Source organism: Camelus dromedarius, chromosome 14 (assembly GCF_036321535.1).
Source record: "Camelus dromedarius isolate mCamDro1 chromosome 14, mCamDro1.pat, whole genome shotgun sequence".
Classification (NCBI taxonomy): Eukaryota; Metazoa; Chordata; class Mammalia; order Artiodactyla; family Camelidae; genus Camelus; species Camelus dromedarius.
Genome location: NC_087449.1, coordinates 64,480,666 through 64,498,624, shown reverse-complemented (window position 1 = coordinate 64,498,624; position 17,959 = coordinate 64,480,666). Strand labels below are relative to the sequence as shown.

General features: G+C 42.4%; 1 protein-coding gene and 1 pseudogene across 2 annotated transcripts in view; one reads left to right on the top strand and one right to left on the bottom strand.

Moving 5' to 3' along the window:
* Window positions 1-17,959, top strand: part of UBE4B (ubiquitination factor E4B) — a 108,505-nt gene continuing 90,546 nt past the window's right edge. The window contains exon 1 of one of the 2 annotated variants that reach the window (XM_011000811.3): window positions 1-709. In XM_011000811.3, the coding sequence (XP_010999113.2) occupies window positions 686-709 (24 nt within the window). In that variant the 5' untranslated portion in view covers window positions 1-685. The remainder of the gene's footprint in view (window positions 710-17,959) is intronic. The other variant, XM_011000812.3, reaches the window with a different exon arrangement.
* Window positions 12,367-16,471, bottom strand: LOC135322848 (uncharacterized; annotated as a pseudogene).

The following is a 17,959-nucleotide window of genomic DNA, read 5'->3' as shown; positions in this document are numbered from 1 at the left end:
CGCCCTGTTGTTTTGATGAATAATACTTGGTGGGGCGAGGGGGTAAGAGTAGGGGTGGAGGGGTAGGGGGATTCACTCTTCCAGCCAGAGCATCGCGAGTCCGGTCCTCCCCCACCCCCTTGCCCGGGCTCCAGCGTGAAGGCGGGGCGTGCCGGCCTGCTATAGGAGGGGAGGAGCTTCCCTCCTCAGTGCTGGGCTCTGCCTGGGCGGCTCTGGGGTCGCCTTACCTCGGGGTACCCACTCTGCAGTTGAACAGTTCCCGCCAGGGGCAAAGGGTAGGAAGGAGAGCAGGATCTGCTGGAGGAAGCGCAGCCGCCGCGCCACCACCACGAAGATACAGCAGGCTCCGAGCACGAGACGAGCTGGAGACCGAGCTCCCTAGTCTGGGTAACCTGGAAAGCAGAGGGTACTAAGTGGCGCCTTAAGATAACCCAGTGGCGGTCAAAGGAGGCTGCTCGCCGCGTAAGCAGCTGTAGGAGTCTCTGGGGCGATTGGACTGACCGACGCCAAGGCATTTCAGTGCCTCTCGTGTTCTTATTTTTTAACCTCTGACTATGCAATTCTGAAACCGCCCCCAGTCGGGGGGACCAGACAGCCCGATAGACACCTTCCACTCTCCTCCCGCCCTGGTCTCAAAGAACAGAAGGATCTCTCCCTAACGCCTTTCACCATTAAGAGGAAAGCGATGGAGGAGCTGAGCGCTGATGAGGTGAGGAGGTTGGGGGACACCTTGGGAGATTAGTTGGCAACTCTTTGGCGCTTTGGATAGGGATGATATTGCGCCAGTGGTGCCTGGCCTTTGGGCAAGAATGGAGATGACATGTTCCAGGAATAAAATGAGTCCCTTATAGGGTCTCCGATTATATTCTCTTCTATTCATTTGCTTTCTTTTTTCGTTCTGAACTCCATTTGTTTCTTTTAGAGTCTTCTAGGGTCTAAAGAAGAGGAGAGCATATTGAGGCTTTCATTCTTTTCTTCTGGGTATTTAAGCAAGGAGGGCTAGATTTACATCGAGTTGTGTGTGCGCGTGCGCGCGACTTACTGCAGCGATTTAAAGAATAATTTTGGATAGAATCAGAATATATGGGTGTATGTTTTTAAAGGATTTGAAATCCTAAGTATGTGTGGCCATTTCATTGTATAAGTTAATTAAACATTACGTATGTACTTCGGGGTGGCCTACGGCCAGGTTCTTTGATATTTAACAAAATCTGTATCTTCCCAATAGCTTAGTGAACTACAGGTAAATTCTAGAAATTTAGCAGACCACTAATGACTTCTGGCATACTTCCCTTTCATTCTGCGTTTTTCTAGTCTTTGTCTCTTTCAAACTTGTGTTTTGCTGTAGCAGACATTAAACAGGAAGCAAATGGAAGCAAATGACTTTGTAAACTCCCCTGTTATCATTTTTGAAAGGAATCTTACAGAGCCCCTTTTTGATGTTTTCAAGTTATTTAATAATAATCATGAAACAGTGGGATTTAAGGTACAAGGAATTTCCTGTGAATCTGTTGGCTTTTCCCTTTTTACAAATTGGGAGCTTAGCTTTAGGACCCCTGCTGGCCTCACTCTCTTCAGCCTACCTTCTGATGTATGTAAAACTTCCCCTACAGAATTGTGAAAGTAGTCGTCTATCAGGTTGGTTGTACTGTAACACTTCAGTGCTTCAATTTTAGGTACAGAGTAGTCAGTATGTTTACCTAGGGAGTAAAATTCTCCGGGGATGAGGCAGGCAAGTGGTAGGTTAAGGGTAACTAGGAAAGGAAGCAGATAATTTTGTTGGTTTTGATACCTGGCTGTTTGGAAAGTCGGGATTGCCCATTCTGTGTTACTGACTTTGTCTTCTAAATACATCAGTAATGTAATCTTAGATTAGAAGAATATTGAACAGTTTCATTCAGATTGGAACTATCAAGGGATCCCCTTAGAGGCACTTTGTTTCATGTAGTTTTTAAAAGTGTACCCCCTTTTTTCTTTAATATTAATTCTAATCAATCATTTCTCTTACAACAAGGACTTTTTTAGTACTCCTTTAGCTCCAGGACTTTTTTCCTTGACATTCTTTAAATTGTTCCTGGCTTAGAAGTTTTTACATACTTGAGTTTTCACCAAAAAAATGTTTTTCAAACTGTTAAAGCATACAGACCAGTTAAAGATCTGTGTAATTTGAACTGTGGCTCTTCGCTTTACCCAGTCCTTGAGGAAGATTTTCACTTTTTTAACCATATAAGGAACAATTGTAATCATTGTGGAGGAGATAGACATTTGGGGGGATCAACAGAATATTAAAATAAATGTGAAAATACCCTAATATAAGATGAATATAAAATTATGTTCAACGAATTAGTTGGCCTGAACACAAAGGGACAGTTCCGTAACTAGTAATTTTACTCTCAGAAGAATCTAGAACAAATCTTTTTTCGAAAAAATCTCCTTAAGGATCTTTAAAAAAAAATTTATTTCCTTTAATCCTGGGATTAAGTGAGCAATTCTCTACAGAGACATTTCCAAAGCTTTTGCCTACATATTGTTACTCTGTTGGTGGAAACTTGTGTCACAGATACAGCAGGTGACATTCATTTGGTTAGAAAATAATACATTTATATTACTGAAAATTCAGACATACATCTCAGGGTGAAAACAGTCAAGATAGTGATCTTTCAATCTAGATTAGGAAACTAATTAAGGCAGAATTTTATATTTTTGCAAAATGAAAACATGCGAGAACACAGTGCATGAAAAATAGAGGTTGCTATAACCAGACTAGTAGCTTTAGAAAATTTTACATTATGGGTCCTTTTTGGTCCCTCTGAAAGATCACCTTGAATCCTTTTCCTCTCTTGTGCTTTCTAAGTAGATTAACTCCTTAACTTCATTGCTGTTTATATAGCACATTACAGTAAGTTGTTTGCTCTACAGAGCAGATCCATGACTAAGTTAATTCTCTTAGGGAACCTACATTCCAAGGCATCATTATTTACATTACATTCATTCTGTGCCCTGCTTATGTGCTGTTTTTTTATATACCAAAATGATGCTGTGAGTAGGGCAGGTATTTTAAACCGGTTTTCAACTGTGGTGGTGATGCATTTGCATTGAAATTATTTGCTTTTCCCCTTTTCTCTCGTTTTTCCCCTCAAAATCTTCTGGATGACCTAATTCATCTTCAGAAGGGCTGACTGGGATGCAGGGTGTGATAAGGGTTGTAGAAGAATGTTGTCTTCCTTCCCAAATACAGACTACGTGACCTTGGACTTTTTAGCAGGTTCTTTCAATGGAAAGTGACAGACATTAATTAACAGCCTTAGAAGCCTGCTCTGTGCCGGCACTTTACAACCATGGTCTCATTTGATAGAACAGTGCAGTCAAGCAGGTTCTTAAATTTTGTTTTATAGGTAAAGCAACGGAGATTTAGGTTAATTAACTTAACCTTAGTGACCTGGCTTAGAAATGGCCAAATTGGAATTCAAACCCAGGGTTCCTGATCTAAAAGCCCTTTTTTTTACTACATTTTACTGTTTAACAACTGGCAATAAATTCACCACAGCTTCTATCTAAATATCCTACCAACATGCTTGATCTGCATAGTTTTTCTGTAGAAGTGTTGTGTTTTCATGAATTCATTCATGATGTGATCAAGATTATAGTCTTTGGTGCTGCTCTTATCCAGCCCTCCAAAATCATTCACTCAACAAACTTTTTTTTTTTTTTAAAAGATGCTGTGTATCCTCAGCAATGTGTTAGGTAGGTTAGGAGAAACAAAGTCCTTTTTCTTAAAGAAATTATTTAACTGGGATTGGGGGATGGGTAGAGGTAGAAATAGCTAAGTATCAACATGGGGTGCTAAGTTACAACATGGGGTGCTAAGTGCTATTGTAGAGGTGAGCACAAGACATTAAGAAGAACAAGAAGGAACCCCTGGTGGAGTAGTGTCTTAGTGAAGGCTTTCAAGAAAAGTGACGCTTCTGCTGAGCTGTGGTTGTCAGGCTCCTGGGACAGACTGAAAGTGGGGAGGTCAGGGAACCCTAAGAAGTAGTGGGACAGGAGACAGGATTTGCCTGGGGGAGTGGCTGCAGGTAGGCAGGCACCAGATCTCAGGGTTTTCAGAAATTGCTTCTGGGTTTGAACTTTCTCAGTAAGACTGTAAGAAGCCTTTGAGGGATTTTAGGGGATTAGAAAGATGACTGGCAAGGGTGTGGAAGGTGGATTGGAAGAAGGTGGCTGCAGGCCTGGAGACAAGTTAGGAGACTACTGTTTGTGTCCGGAGCAAGGCAGTGGCGTCCGAATTAAGGCATTGGCGTCCGAATTAAGGCATTGGCAGTGGGAATGGAGGAGGGCAGACACCAGAAATATTGAGGATCTAACTTAACCTGCTTCTCATCATCAGTTTGATGTGAAGGAGGTGGAGGCAGGGGAGGAAGAAAGAAAAAGATGACTCCTTGGTTTCTAGTTTGGAAGGATGGATTGGAGGAGAGAGAAGGAGTTCCAGACAAGGAGCAGATTTTAGAGAAAACAGAGTAAGTTCGTTTGGACCACTGAAAGATGAGCCAACATACAGGCCCCCATCCCTGGCCTTTCTTCTCTAACATCTCCATCTCTTTGATCTTTTCTTTCTTTGTAACAGACATCAGGACCTAAGCTCACTTTTTTCCCAGTAAATAATTGCTACCACTCACTTTCTAACTAGGAGTCTTCTAACTTGAGCAAGCCTGGTAGGAGAGTGGGATGTTGCCTCCCAGGCTCCATCTCCCCTCCTTTTTGTTAATTTTAGCCAAGAAACAGAGAATGGTAATGATGTTAGCTGGTATTTATTAAGCTCTTAATATATGTTAAGCACTTAACTTGCTCAGCAAGGTTGGTGTTAATGTCTCCATTTTACAGATAAGAAAATTGAGGCTAATAGAAATTAGATAACGTTGCCAAAAGGTACACAACAAGAAAGTGGTAGGACCTGGATTCTAATCCAGAGTCTGATTCCAGAATTCTTCATCCCTTTCCTAAACTATCTCCAAAATAAGAATAATCTGAGCAAGTTGGAATAGTTACAGCATTTTCATTGTTCCTTTTGAGATGGGAAGTGGAGGCCCTGGTTATAAGAGAGGGGCTCATCAAAGAGCCCTCTGCTCTTTCTGGGGAACAGGACAGAAAGACTTCTGACGAGGGGCCCTTGGCTCTTCAGGCCGTTGCTTGGTGTAGGGTGGTTTTCCTCACGAAGTACTTGCAGTGTGTCTAGGCGGAGATGTCCTCCTGTAGCAGCTCATTCAGTGATAGTGTTTATTGCTGCGTGGCAGACATCATGTGAGCCTTGCTTGCATGGCGCTCTGTTCTCGTGGGAGGAGACATGGTAAACAAATATACACACATAAGATGTGATTTGGTGATAAGAACCATGAAGAAAGTAAAATAGGCTATAAAGGGATGGAGAGCAATGGGGGTTTGAGGAGTGTGTGCAATTTTAGGAGGTGGCTTTTAGAAAGAGATTTAAAAGATGGCAGGGTAGGGGAAGAGTATGGCTCAGTGGCAGAGTGCATGCCTAGCATGTATGAGGTCCTGAGTTCAATCCCCAGTACCTCCATTAAAGATAAGTAAATAAAAACCTGATTACCTCCCCCCCAAAATTAAAAAAAAGTAAATTTAAAGGATGGCAGAGGGCCGTCTGTGGGGAAGAGTGTACCCAGGAACAGGGAACAGCAGGGTTGGGGCACATACCTGGCCTGCTCCAGGAACAGCGAGGAGGCCAAGTGTTGTTGGAGCCTGCCACGCCGGGTACAGTGGCAGGAGATGAAGTCATTCATTCATTCAGCAAAAATTTACCGAGTTCTTATAACTGGGTTTCAGTCAATTCTGAGGTGTTTCCTCTGCCTTTTTTTCCCTTCACATTTTACCATTTTTGAAATGGGGATGCTTCTTGGTGTAATCACAGTTGGCCAGGTGGCAATTGTGACATAGTTGTCATTTTCTGTCTATGTGCAAACCTGGTTATATCTTGTCATATTGTTGTACCTTCAGTTGAGTGCTGTGCTTGGTAAATTTAGTTGTCGTTTTAAATGCCTTAAAAAATTACACTTTAATCAGCAATGAAAGCAGATGTTAGTTTGTATGGTACATGGAAACGGCAGTGAGGTCTTAATTTGATATTAGAGAAGAAAATATTAAAAGAATGACCACAATTTCATGTTTTACTGCAAAGCGACAACCAAGTACATTAGGGAGTTGTAGAAAGGCAGAAATCTGTAACTCTACGAAGCTGTGTCACATTTTGAAATTGAATACGACTAGAAGGGTTGCCTTTTACACCCAGGCAAATGCAAGTGCAGGTCAGCGACGCTCCACATTCTCAGAAAGAAATTTCAAAGCAACGAGACGCTTGTGTAACTGATTACTGCTCTGTTCTGATCTATCGTTAAGCATGTTGTTGTGGTTTAAGGGGCAGTATTTTTTTTTCCCTTGGTGGTGCAAAAAATAATGGTGCAGCTTATAGTCAGTGACATCTTGTACTTGATGACATACGGTATATGCCCAGCATCGTTCTAGATTATGAGGGTACACCAGTGAACAATACAGGCAGAAATCCCTGCCTTCATGGGGCCGACATTCTGACTTATGTTTTAAAAGAATCATCGTGGCTGCTGTGAAGAGAATACATAAAGGGGGGAAGAGTGAAAGTGGAAAGGATAGGAGGCCAGTATAGGAGTCCTAGGACCAAGGTTAGTGGTGGAGAAAGTGAGCAGAGGTCAGATAGTGGAAGGTCAGATACTTTGTAGGTGGAGCTGATAGGACTGGGTGATGGGGTGGACGTGGGCTATGAAAACGTGGAGTCAGGAATGGCCGTGTGAGTTGGGATGTCATCGGGTGGGCCGCTGTAACAGAGCGACATGGAATAGCAGCTGCTTAAACCAGGTAGTTGTTTTTTTCTCTCTGAACAGAAGTCTGGATAGGAGGCTGGGGCTGCTGTGGCAGCCCTGTACTCATTAGGGGCCCAGATGCCTTCTGTCCTATTGTACCAACTTTCCTAACATATGGCTTCCATCTTTTGGTCCATGGACATCTGCATTCTAGCCAGAGGGAAGAGAGGAGAGGAGAAGGAGAAGTCATGTTCCTCGTTAATGGCATAGCTTGGAAGTTGCATGGATCCCTTCTGCTCGCCTCCCATTGGCCAGGACCTAAGTCACGTGGCCACAGCTCCTTGCTTGGAAGCTGAGAAACACCATTCTTGCTGGGTAGCCATATGCTCAGCTGACAGTTCTCTCATGTTAGGAGGGTGAATAGTCTAGGCCTTTCTGTCCAAACCCTTCTTCCGAAATCTAAAACACTCCTTCTAAGGAGGCAGCCCTCAATCACCTTCAGAGTCCAGAATCTCCTGGTGAGATACCATTCAGGAACCTTTAGATTAAAGTACAAGTTATCTGCTGCTCCCTCGACCCCCGGCCCTGCCCCACGAGCTGTGATGGAGTGGGATGGAATCTTGGAAATAAGAACTGCCATTTGGAAAAGGGAAGAGTGGGGAATACAGATCCCTCACTGGTCCATGGCCGTCGTCAGCTCCTGCCAGGCTGCGTTAGGGGGGCTTCCTGCCTCAGCAGTGGTGGGAGTTCCTACCTCAGTCCGTTTAGCAGCCCTTGTTTGTGCTTTCTTGGGGGAACCCCCACCCCCCTACCCCGGGCCCTTTCTGTGGCAGTTTTTCAGTGTCTGTTTTCCTCTTCCCAGGACTAAAGTGTCTCCAGCTTGTTTCCTTCGGGAGCCTGAAGGAGTTGACGTTTTCAGCCCTACTTGGTCCCCAAGTTTTACGAGACTCTGAGTAAACTTAGACTGTATACTGTGGACACGCCTTAGGCAGACCTATGTTCCCTTTTATCTCTGCATGCAAATCGGCAAGCTGTAGCTTGAGTCTGTCTCATTCTTGTGGGACTTCTTGCTTCAAGTGGCAGGAAGCCAGTAAGCACCCAAATTCTGAATTGTTCAACCAGTTCCCCTAGAATTACAGGCTGTGTAGGCATGCAGGGTATTTTCTAAGGTCACAGGTTTCACTAGATTTTTTATTGTTGCCTAGCAAGGATTGCCAGCCTGCCATCCTGCAATGTCTGCCCGTGCTGACCCCTAAGCCACCACCACGTATTTATGTTCTATTTAGGTTGATTACTTCCAGATTCCAAATTCTGTATGTTTGTTAGGATATTGGTTTGGTTGCTGCAGCAAAGAGATCCAAACTAATAATGGCTCAAACAAGATGGAAGCTAATTTTTCTTTCTTTTTGGGGGGCGGGTAATTAGGTTTATTTATTTGTTTACTTTTGGATGAGGTACTGGGGATTGAACCCAGGAACTTATACATGCTAAGCACACACTTGAGCCATATCTTCCCCACTAATTTTTCTTCAGTAAAAATCTGGGTATGTGGTTGAGAGCTGGTTTAGTAATTCCATGACTACTAGGGAGCCAGACACATTCTATGTAGTGCTCTGTTATCCTCAGTATAAGGCATCTAGCTTGTAGTCCAAGATGGCTGCTCCAGCACCTACGCATATGTCTACATTCCAGACCTCAGGGAGGGACTAAAGGGAAGGAGGAAGGGCGTGTCCCTGTCCACTGAGGGCATGAGCAAAAGGTGTCACATCATTGCTTACATCTTTTTGGTCAGAGCTTAGTCACATGGTCACAAGCAAACACAAGGGTGGCTAAATGTATATTAGGGGGCAACTAGCTACCTCAACCACAGTGATACCAAGAGTTCTAGCCTACACAGCTTGAAAAATGGAGTTGTGGTATACTGTGGTGGGGAAAATTGAAAGAAAATTAGAGGGAGAAATTAAATTGTCTGTTTTGATCATATTCTGGCTATATGGCTTATTATTTATCCATTTGGAGATATTAAGTAGGTTGTTGGATATATGTTGGGCTTGCAGTTCAGGAAGGAGGTTGGAGTTGGGGATACCAGTCAGGAAGTTGTCAGTATATTTATAATCACAAGCATGGACAGATGACCTAGGGAGTGAGCGTAAATAGAGAAGAGAGGAGGACAGAGATCTGAACCTTGAGCCACTCTGGCATTTAGAGATGGGGGGATAAAGAGGACCCAGAAGAGTACTGATAAGGGACAGCCCCTGAGGTCAAAGGAAGGACAAGAGAGAGTGGAGTCCTGGCATCCAAGAGAAGAACGTGTTCATGATGGAAGGGAGTGTTCAACTCTGTTGAACGTCAGTAAAGTAGAAGACCAAGACTTGCTGATGGGGTTTGGCAACGCGGTCATTAGCGACCTTGACAAGACTAATTTCATTGCTGACTGGAATAGATTCAGGACAGGATGGGAGGAGAGAATACATAGCTCGGGAGTGAGGCATCGGCCCCAGGGATATAATGGGGAGCATCTGCAGACTGTGGGAGCCATGGGGTTAAGAAGTGGGAAGAAAATATTTGGTAAACATATTCTTTTAAATCTTTTACCATTTCCTGTCGTGATCACTAATTCCTTTATTCATTTAGTGAATTTATTTATTCACTCTCCTTTCTTTCCCCAAGGTAGGAGGTAAAGGGATGGAGGGAGATTTGTATATTATCCTAGCAGGGTGTTTTTGGGCCTGACACCTTCCATGTGTAAATTTTGAACCATAATCTGGGGAACACTGGATCATATTACGGTTTAATTTTTAAAACATTTAAGAACATGTAACAGATATATACATGGTAAAATGTTAGCTCTGTTTGTTTAGTTGCAACAAATATACGTGGGATGTTTACTGTCTGCTAGGTATTGAGTGGTACACATGGTCTACAGGCATATCATCTCGAACATGAATAAGACCTGGTCTTGACCTTCAGTGAGCTTATACTCGGTGAGGGGGAGACAGGAACACAGCCAGCTAGAGTTTAAGTGCTAAAATAAAGGAATACAGTTGATGGAGCCGTCAGTTCTGACTGAGGAAATCTAGGAAGGGCTTGTGGAGGATTTGAGTCTGTCCTTAAAGAAGATCAGAATTTTTGACATTTAGAGAAATCTGGGGTGAGGATAAATATTTCAATTATTTCTTACCGTGGGAAAGCTCTTGTTACATTCACTCTTTTGAAATCGATTGTAAAAATATTAGAACCATTGAAGAAAAATTGAAGATGGTGAAAAATCTCTGATACTGGTGAGTGTTTGTTGATCTGAAAAGTTTTGCAATGCAATTATCAGGCACAGCCAAATGTGTAACCCCAAATGCTCCTCAACCACAGAGAAGAGTCAGCAGAGGCGGAAGGAGGAGGATTTGAAGAGAAATAGGAAGAATGGGAAAAGGTGTTTCATTAAAATTACTTCTCCTATCCTGATGTTAATCACGCTGCACTGGACCGTCTATTTGCTTGGTGTATCTCCGACTTCAAGGGAAGCACCCAGCTATTCTTGTTCACTGTTTTTTATTCAACTCTTAGCTCAGGGCTTGGCACAGAGTGCCCCACAACAAATATTTGTTGAGTGCATGAACTGAATACAAGATGTCTTTCTGTGACTCCCAGATTCTTGTGTTGCAATAGTTTTTGTTGTTGTTGCTAAATTACGTTGCATTAGTGGGCTTAAGATAAGCACTTGAAAGAAACCTGATTATCAGGGTTGTAATTCAGAGTCGGATGTACCTGGGTTTTAGGTGGACTAACCATTTGGATGACCTAGGGCAAAATACTTTCTGAGTCTCAGTTTCCTGACCTGTAAAATGGGGGTCTGCATACCTGCCCATGGCATTGTTCTTCATGTGAATTGCACTGATATGTAAAGTGCCTAGCGCAGTGCTCTGGCAAAGTTCCTGGGACATAGTAGCTCTCTTTTCCAGATTGAATTGTACATAATTAGAATTTTAGTTGGTGCCCATATAACATCTAACGAGCCCTTTGCGTGTACTAATACCAAGAGCATAAAAGGTCTCTTCGTGGTTAAGGCAGTGAATTGGCTGAGGCTTGTGTGAAAGGTTGGGTTAGAGTCCTCTCCCCCACCCCTTCAACTTCCTAAAGTCTTTTCTCACCCAGAGGCATCTTTTGTATGAAGCCACACTGTTATATCACTTGTCATACCTCCTCCTCCCTTTTTCAGAAATCTGGAGTGATCAGGTGGCCTGAATGTACCAAGAGGGTGAGGGTGAAGGAGGGGCAAGGAGGTCTGTAAGGAAGGAAACTGTGCAGACAGGAGAGCTGAGTAGTCCCAGGAGACACATGCTGGACCTCAGGACCATAAGACAAACCCGAGATGACTCAGCCTGTTCAAATCAGATGACTTGTTTTGTCTTCTGAAGGGCCAGTCCGCTCCCGCAGGGCTGAGGAAGGGGAATCTCTGAATGGGATGTCATTGTGTGAACTGCTTACCAGCTGCTGTATCTTTAGCATCATTTGAAGACAGTAGTCAGGCTGGGCAAAGAGGTACCTTTTGGGTCCTCGTATTGAGAATGTCCGGCCTTGACTTAATTAGCTTTCTAATTAAACATTGTGACATGTATTCAATCCACATTGTTTCTTTGTTCCCTGTCAGTGTATGGTATAGATTCTAGATGTGTAATAGTAATTTAGTTAATTAACTTTTCTGCCTAGATGAGCTAGCACCTTGTTTTACTGGGTCTTTTTGGGAGCTGAACTCCTAGGATTTCAAAACAAATCATAATGCACACCTGTCATTGCCACGCACTCTTCTAGGATCACATCAGGTCAGGGTCTTTGGTCAGACTTGTTATCTATACTTATCACTGGGTCTGACTTCGTGGGCATGTGACCTGCGTCAGAAGTGCCCCATGCTTGGATGAATGCTCTGCTGTTGCTGTCTGGAAATTTTTAGTACATTTGAGCAAGAGGCCCTGCATTTTCATTTGGCACCAGGCCCTACGCATTCTGCAGCTGGTCCTGCTTTATCACTGACTTTTCCTGTATGGGCGCATATACGTCTGGGGAGAGTCTGGCTAGATTCCCAAGGTTATGGAAAACCATATGAAAGCTCACCAAAGAGAGATGTTCCTGTTTTAATGGAGAAAATATTGGTACATGTCTGACTATAATGCTGTGTCATTAATAGAATTTCTTGAAATTTTTAACAAATTTCTGCTTATCCACAATATTGAATCTTTGGATAACTCATTTAACTTCATCAAATAGATTCACTTTTATGTTTTAATCAAGATTTTTTTCTTTTTTTTAAGAGCTCAGCTTCTCGGGGAGAATATAGCTCAGTGGTAGAGTGCCTGCCTAGGATGTACAAGATCCTGAGTTCCAGCTCCAGTACATCCATCCATTAAAAAAAAATGGTAATAAAAATAAGTAAATAAATAAACTGAAATAAATCTAATTACCCCCCCCCCCAAAAAGAACATGAAAAAAGAGCTCAGCTTTGTATTGAATGTGTTATTACTACAGAGGTTTAGTCAAAAAGACCAAAGCCCATGTCATCATCAGACTCCTCAGATTCTTCTTTCCATGCTTCCACTTTCTCCTCCTCAGTGGGGCAGAGGTGATGGAGGGGGCAGGTCTACCAGCCCCGCTGTTACAGATGAGGCTCTGGATGTCGACCTTGACCTGCAGAGCTTTTGCAAACAAGCCTGGCCTGAAAGGGTCAGCATTTACGCTGGCTTCTTCCACGAGGGCGGTGGTCTTATCCTCCGTGACCCTCACCTCATTGTGCAGGATGAGAGCCAAGTAGATGCAGGCAAGCTCGGAGATGGAGGCCAGAGTGCAGGAATGTTCTAGGTGGTCTCTGGATGAAGTGACGGCCTCACTCCAGCACAGCCTCAGCTTCCTCGGAGGGACCCTCAGTCAAGATTTTTGCTGCCCGTATTATCTTTTTCATATTGTGTATCTTATTTCTCTGATCTCAATAAAACTTTTGTATTTTATCAGATGTATCGGTCATATTTTTACAGTATAAACACTTTTAGTGAATTATGAATGGTTATATTAAAAACTATAACATGTTTTAAATTTCAGGGTTTTTTATAATTTAAAAATGCTATCCATGGGGAGGGTATAGCTCAAGTGGTAGAGCGCTTGCTTAGCATGCATGAGGTCCTGGGTTCTATCTCCAGTAGCTCATCTAAAAATAAATAAACCTAGTTACCTCTCCCCACCAAAATAAAATAATTAAATAATACAATAATAAATAAAACATAAAAATACTATCCAATGGCTAGTTTTCTATAGCGTTAGTGTTCACCTGTAAATACTTTTGTGCTGTATTTGTGTACTTATTTGTCTGGCCGATCAGGTGTTATGATTGACCCAAAATAATCGTATACAGATTACTCAGTTTCAAAAACAATAATGTACATTTAATGTTAGAGATGGAAAAATTCTGTGTATATGGATGTCCTTGTGGGGGAAACTTCTTTCTGATAGGAAAATGAAAAGTAGTGGGAAATTAAAAATTGTCTAACAACCTTTATAATCTCAGTAGAGCATCTTATGTGTGATTTGATTTACATAAAAGTGTCATGTTTAGGGTATTGAGAGAAATGAACATCTAGAAAAAAGCGGGCAGTAAAATTTTTTTCAGGCAAGATGAAGGAAAAATTTTAAATGCTAAAAACCAAAAAACCCTTTTTCCTTACTGTATACAGATCTGCCAGAGGAATTTACACTTTGGGTTCAGCAGTAATTATTTTGTGAGTCAGTTAAAAAATGTTAACAATCTACACAGAGAAAAAAATGTATAACCCTTGTGCTTTGAACATCAGTTATGCAGAGTAAATGTTTAGAGTGTCGTTTATGGCATTTTTGTTTTAGACGCCTACAGTATGACAGCATATATATATTTGTGTTTGCTGAATGTTAATTAATTAATTGGCCTTTAACTTTTATGTTAGTTAATCTTTCATTTAAGATAAATACACACCAGGCGTCATTTCTGTGGAATTTCGTCAAAGAAGTGCCCAATTTTTTTTTTTTCTTCTTCTTTCAAGGACAACTTGGGGCAGATGCAGCAGTCATCTAAAAGGGCTTTTGTGTTTTCATTCCTTTTTACTTTGTGCAAATGTCCTCATGCTCAAATAGTTAGATGATTTCTGGTCTAGGGAAGTGTGGATAAAGCAGTCCTTTGCCTTGAGATGTTATGATTAGAATGGCTTGTGAAACTTCTCATGAATGCCAAGTGGATAAAATGCTTGTGAAAGTGTCCCACTGGGCAGCTCTTTGTCTTTTTTGATGTTAATGTGGACAGGTAATAAGACACATTGACACGTACTTGAACGAGATAGTCGCATTTTCTGGTTTTAAAAAGGACTGAGTGGCACTGGGGTGATGCGACCTGTAGGAGGAACTTAAACCTTAATGATCTGTGTTAGGAAGGAAACCTTTATTCATACCAAGGGTGTGATGGACACGAGGTGGCCAGGTCTCAGTATTTCCTCCCCCTGAAAGAGCCCCCTTTCCCTAACCCTGCTGCATAGACCTGCTAGAAAACGGGCTTTGGAGTAGTTAGAGTTGGTGTGAATGTAGAACTTCGGCAGAGATTAGAGAAAACACATGGGCCCTGTCCCAGAAGAATTTACGTACACTTTTGTTTCAGCAAGAATTATTTTGTGAGTCAATTTGAAAAACTCTTTCCACATAGCTGGGCTTTGAAAAATTCTTTACAAATGTTTAACATTGTCTATTTCATGTGGTCACTTTTTAAGTGTCCGGAATCCATTGTGTGGAATAGCGTCAGAGGTAGCTGCTGCTTGGTCTCTAGGTTCACCTTGTCTGTTTGACTAAGTGGGGTTGAAGATGAGAGTGGGGACCACGCCTTCTCTATGACGTGGGATGTTTTTGGTGAGGACATAAAATTGCAGCTGCAAGAATCACTTAAAAAAAAAATCAGATCCAATTAAAACGATCCTTCTCTTAGGATGTTTTTCTCTGCTGTGTGATGCTACGCTCTTGATTCTAGTGATTTCTTCTGCTAATTTCACAATCAGCTAACAGATCTGATGCTTTTAACAGATCTGATGTGGCTGCACTACTTATCCATATTGTTTGGGTGAAACAGAGCCCTAAGCAGAAGGAAAACAGTGTTTGAGCCTAAAAGGAAGATGGACAGAGCAAAAGGATGGAGAAAACCTGGAGGTTGGAGTTATAAAAAAATAATGACTGTTTACTGTGGGTCAGGTGGGCACTTCATTTGTTCAACAAATACTTATTCTCCGCTTTAGGCATTGTTACAGTTGTCGGGGCTATGGCTGTGAAGATGATAGACCAAGTCCCTGCTCTCTTTGTGTTGTGCGTGGGGAGACATAGCTCATACACCCATATTTGAATACCTGTTCAGGCAATGTGTTACATTACCTTTATCTCTGATGACTGTCTTGCAAGATAAGTGATATTTGTATCATCACCTTCTTCTAAATGGGGAAACCAAGTCCCAGAGAGGTAACACAGCTAGAAGTGGGGTCCAGCTGGGATTCTGGCCCAGGACTGGATGCCCCTCGCGAGCTCATCATGTGTAGAAGACTGTGCAGATGGTGTGTGGAGCAGCGATCACTCACCGATTGCACTTGGTCCCTTGTTTCACTGTTGAGTGGCATGCTTTTTTCAAAAAATTGCCCTAATAGCAGATGTTGATGAAGAGTCTAGACTAAGTCTTTATTATTATGAGCTATTTATTATTTTAATTTGAAGTAATAATGTTCATTTTCAGTGTTACAGAGTGACTCAAGAAAGTACTTTTGATAATTAGGCAGGTTAAGCCTTTGGTTTTTAGCCCTCGCCAGCTGGCAGAATGTGGTTAGGGATACCTAACGTTCTCCATGCTGTTGATCAGGTGCAGAAAGTATTGACATTGATCATTCTTGTTGCAATTTATAGAACTCTTTGTAATGGAAAAACATGTAATCACTGCTTGGATGTTGGAGAGTTATTAAGGATCACAACCTTTTTTTCTCTCTAAGAAAAAAGTTTACAGTCTGTTTCTAATGACAATAAAACCATTTCTTTGTCAGGAACCAGAATGCCAGCTTGGTGGTTAGGCGAGTCATGAAGGTGTGTGTCCTATGGTAAAGCAGCCCAGAGAGCAGAGTTCACAAGACAGTTTGAAAATGGTGTATTTTGCCAGTAAGTGTTAGAACTTGGCCTTTGTAAGAATTTTGCGCTTTATTTTTGAGAGATTTATTCAAGTAGAAGAGTACACGTGGAGGCAGTGGGGAACTCACCTTGTCCTGCATTGCTTCCACAGGGAAGGGAGGTGTGGCAGACAACGCGGAGTGTGCAGGCAGAGAGGGGGCTCTAGGGCCGAGGGAGCACCGGCACAGGGGCTGAAGGAGGACTGCCAGGTGGACAGAAGCCGACCGTGAAACTGCTGTGTCCAAACCAGGACTCCCCCCAGAGCGAAAGGGGCTCTTAAAATTAGATAGGAGCAGCTGGAGTTCACGTTGGGAGCCGGGATGCTCGATCCCCCTGCTGTCGGTGGCACGTTTGGGTTGGGGAGGAGCATTTGGATCAAAGCACTGATGATGCTTTAAGGTTTTGATTTGAGAGTCAGTCCTGAACATGGTCATATTTCCTTTGGAGAAGAAATGTGGTAGAGAAAGCAGGTTCTTGTAACTTTGAGTAAACATTTTTTGAGTCAGGTGGGTAAATCTGAAAAGTGGAGCAGAATGTGATTGGAAAGCGGAGATGGCGGAGGGGACAGTGCTGTTCTGCTCTTGTCTCTTTCTGCTGTGCTTTGTGTGTCCTGGGACAGTTTTCAGCTGATTGGAGGGCTTGGTCCTCTTTGTAGTGTGGGTAGGGGATCTGGGCTTACTGAGCTGTGAAGTTCATGTGTTACAACATGGTGCGGTCCCAGGAATGGGACTGGTTGTTCCTTTCTTCTGATACCTCCCTTTTATGCCTTGCTATTGAAGGAAGGGTAGAGTACTGTAAATCCTACAATTAAATGTACTTTAGGTTCATTGTATTATGAGGCAAAAATAAAAATAGGAAACAGAAGGTAGAAACAAAATGCTTTGTTCAGAATCGCACCATCCAAGTATCCCCTTAGTTAACATTTGGGGTATGTACTTCCTTCCACTATTTTTCTCTAGGTGAGGTTTTTGGGGTTTTTTTCTCCCCAACTAAATCTTCTAACGTAGGATTTTTTTTTTTTTTGTCTCCCTAGACTCACAGATTTTTGGAACTTGAAAAGATTTTAGAAATTTTCCTAGCCTACCCTCCCTCTTCATTTAAAAAAATTTTTTTTCTGATTATAAATTCAGTAGTATAGACTCACTGAATTCTGCATGATTCATTGTTGAAGAAGGAAAAAACAAGAATTACCTGTAAGGATTATAGGTCTTCAGAGATAAGCAGTGTTAATTTTTGGTGGATTGCCTTTCTCTGTGTGTACATCCTTGACGCGCTCTGCTTGCTGTTTCTTCCTCCTATCCCTCTACCGTTTCGTACCTTTGCACCTCTGCTCAATCCTGAGCATCACAGGTTTTGATTCCAGAAATCTCTGTTTCACTCTGATTGTAAAAACAATAGGATGCTACCATTGGTCCTACACTCCCCTTATGCTGTCACTTTATCCCTTCGCTCCACTTTCGCAGACTAGACTCTTAGAAGGGTAGATCTCTGATTCCCATTCATTTTTTGAATGAATGAATGAATGCATGCACGCATACGTACATGCATGAATGAATACCCTGTTATTGGGCACTCACTTATTTATTCTTCAGATACTTGACTTAGTGCCCCTGTGGTCCATCTCAGTTCTAAAGTACTCAGGAGATGGATGTGAACTAGATAACAAAGTTCTGCCCTCTTGGTACCTAAAGTTCTCTACTATGTAAATATTGGTGCTGATGACTCTTCAGTCCCCTTTCAAGTACTATCTCCTGCCTGAGATCAGGACCCCAATCTCCAGCTGCCCCAGCCTGAGAGACGGTGAGGGCACCTGCTTCCCCAGCCTGACAGACAGTGAGGGCACCTGCTTCCTCAGCCTGCGGTACTTCTTTTCTTTTCTTTTTAAAAAAAAAAAACAAAACTTTATTGTGGTATAATGTCTG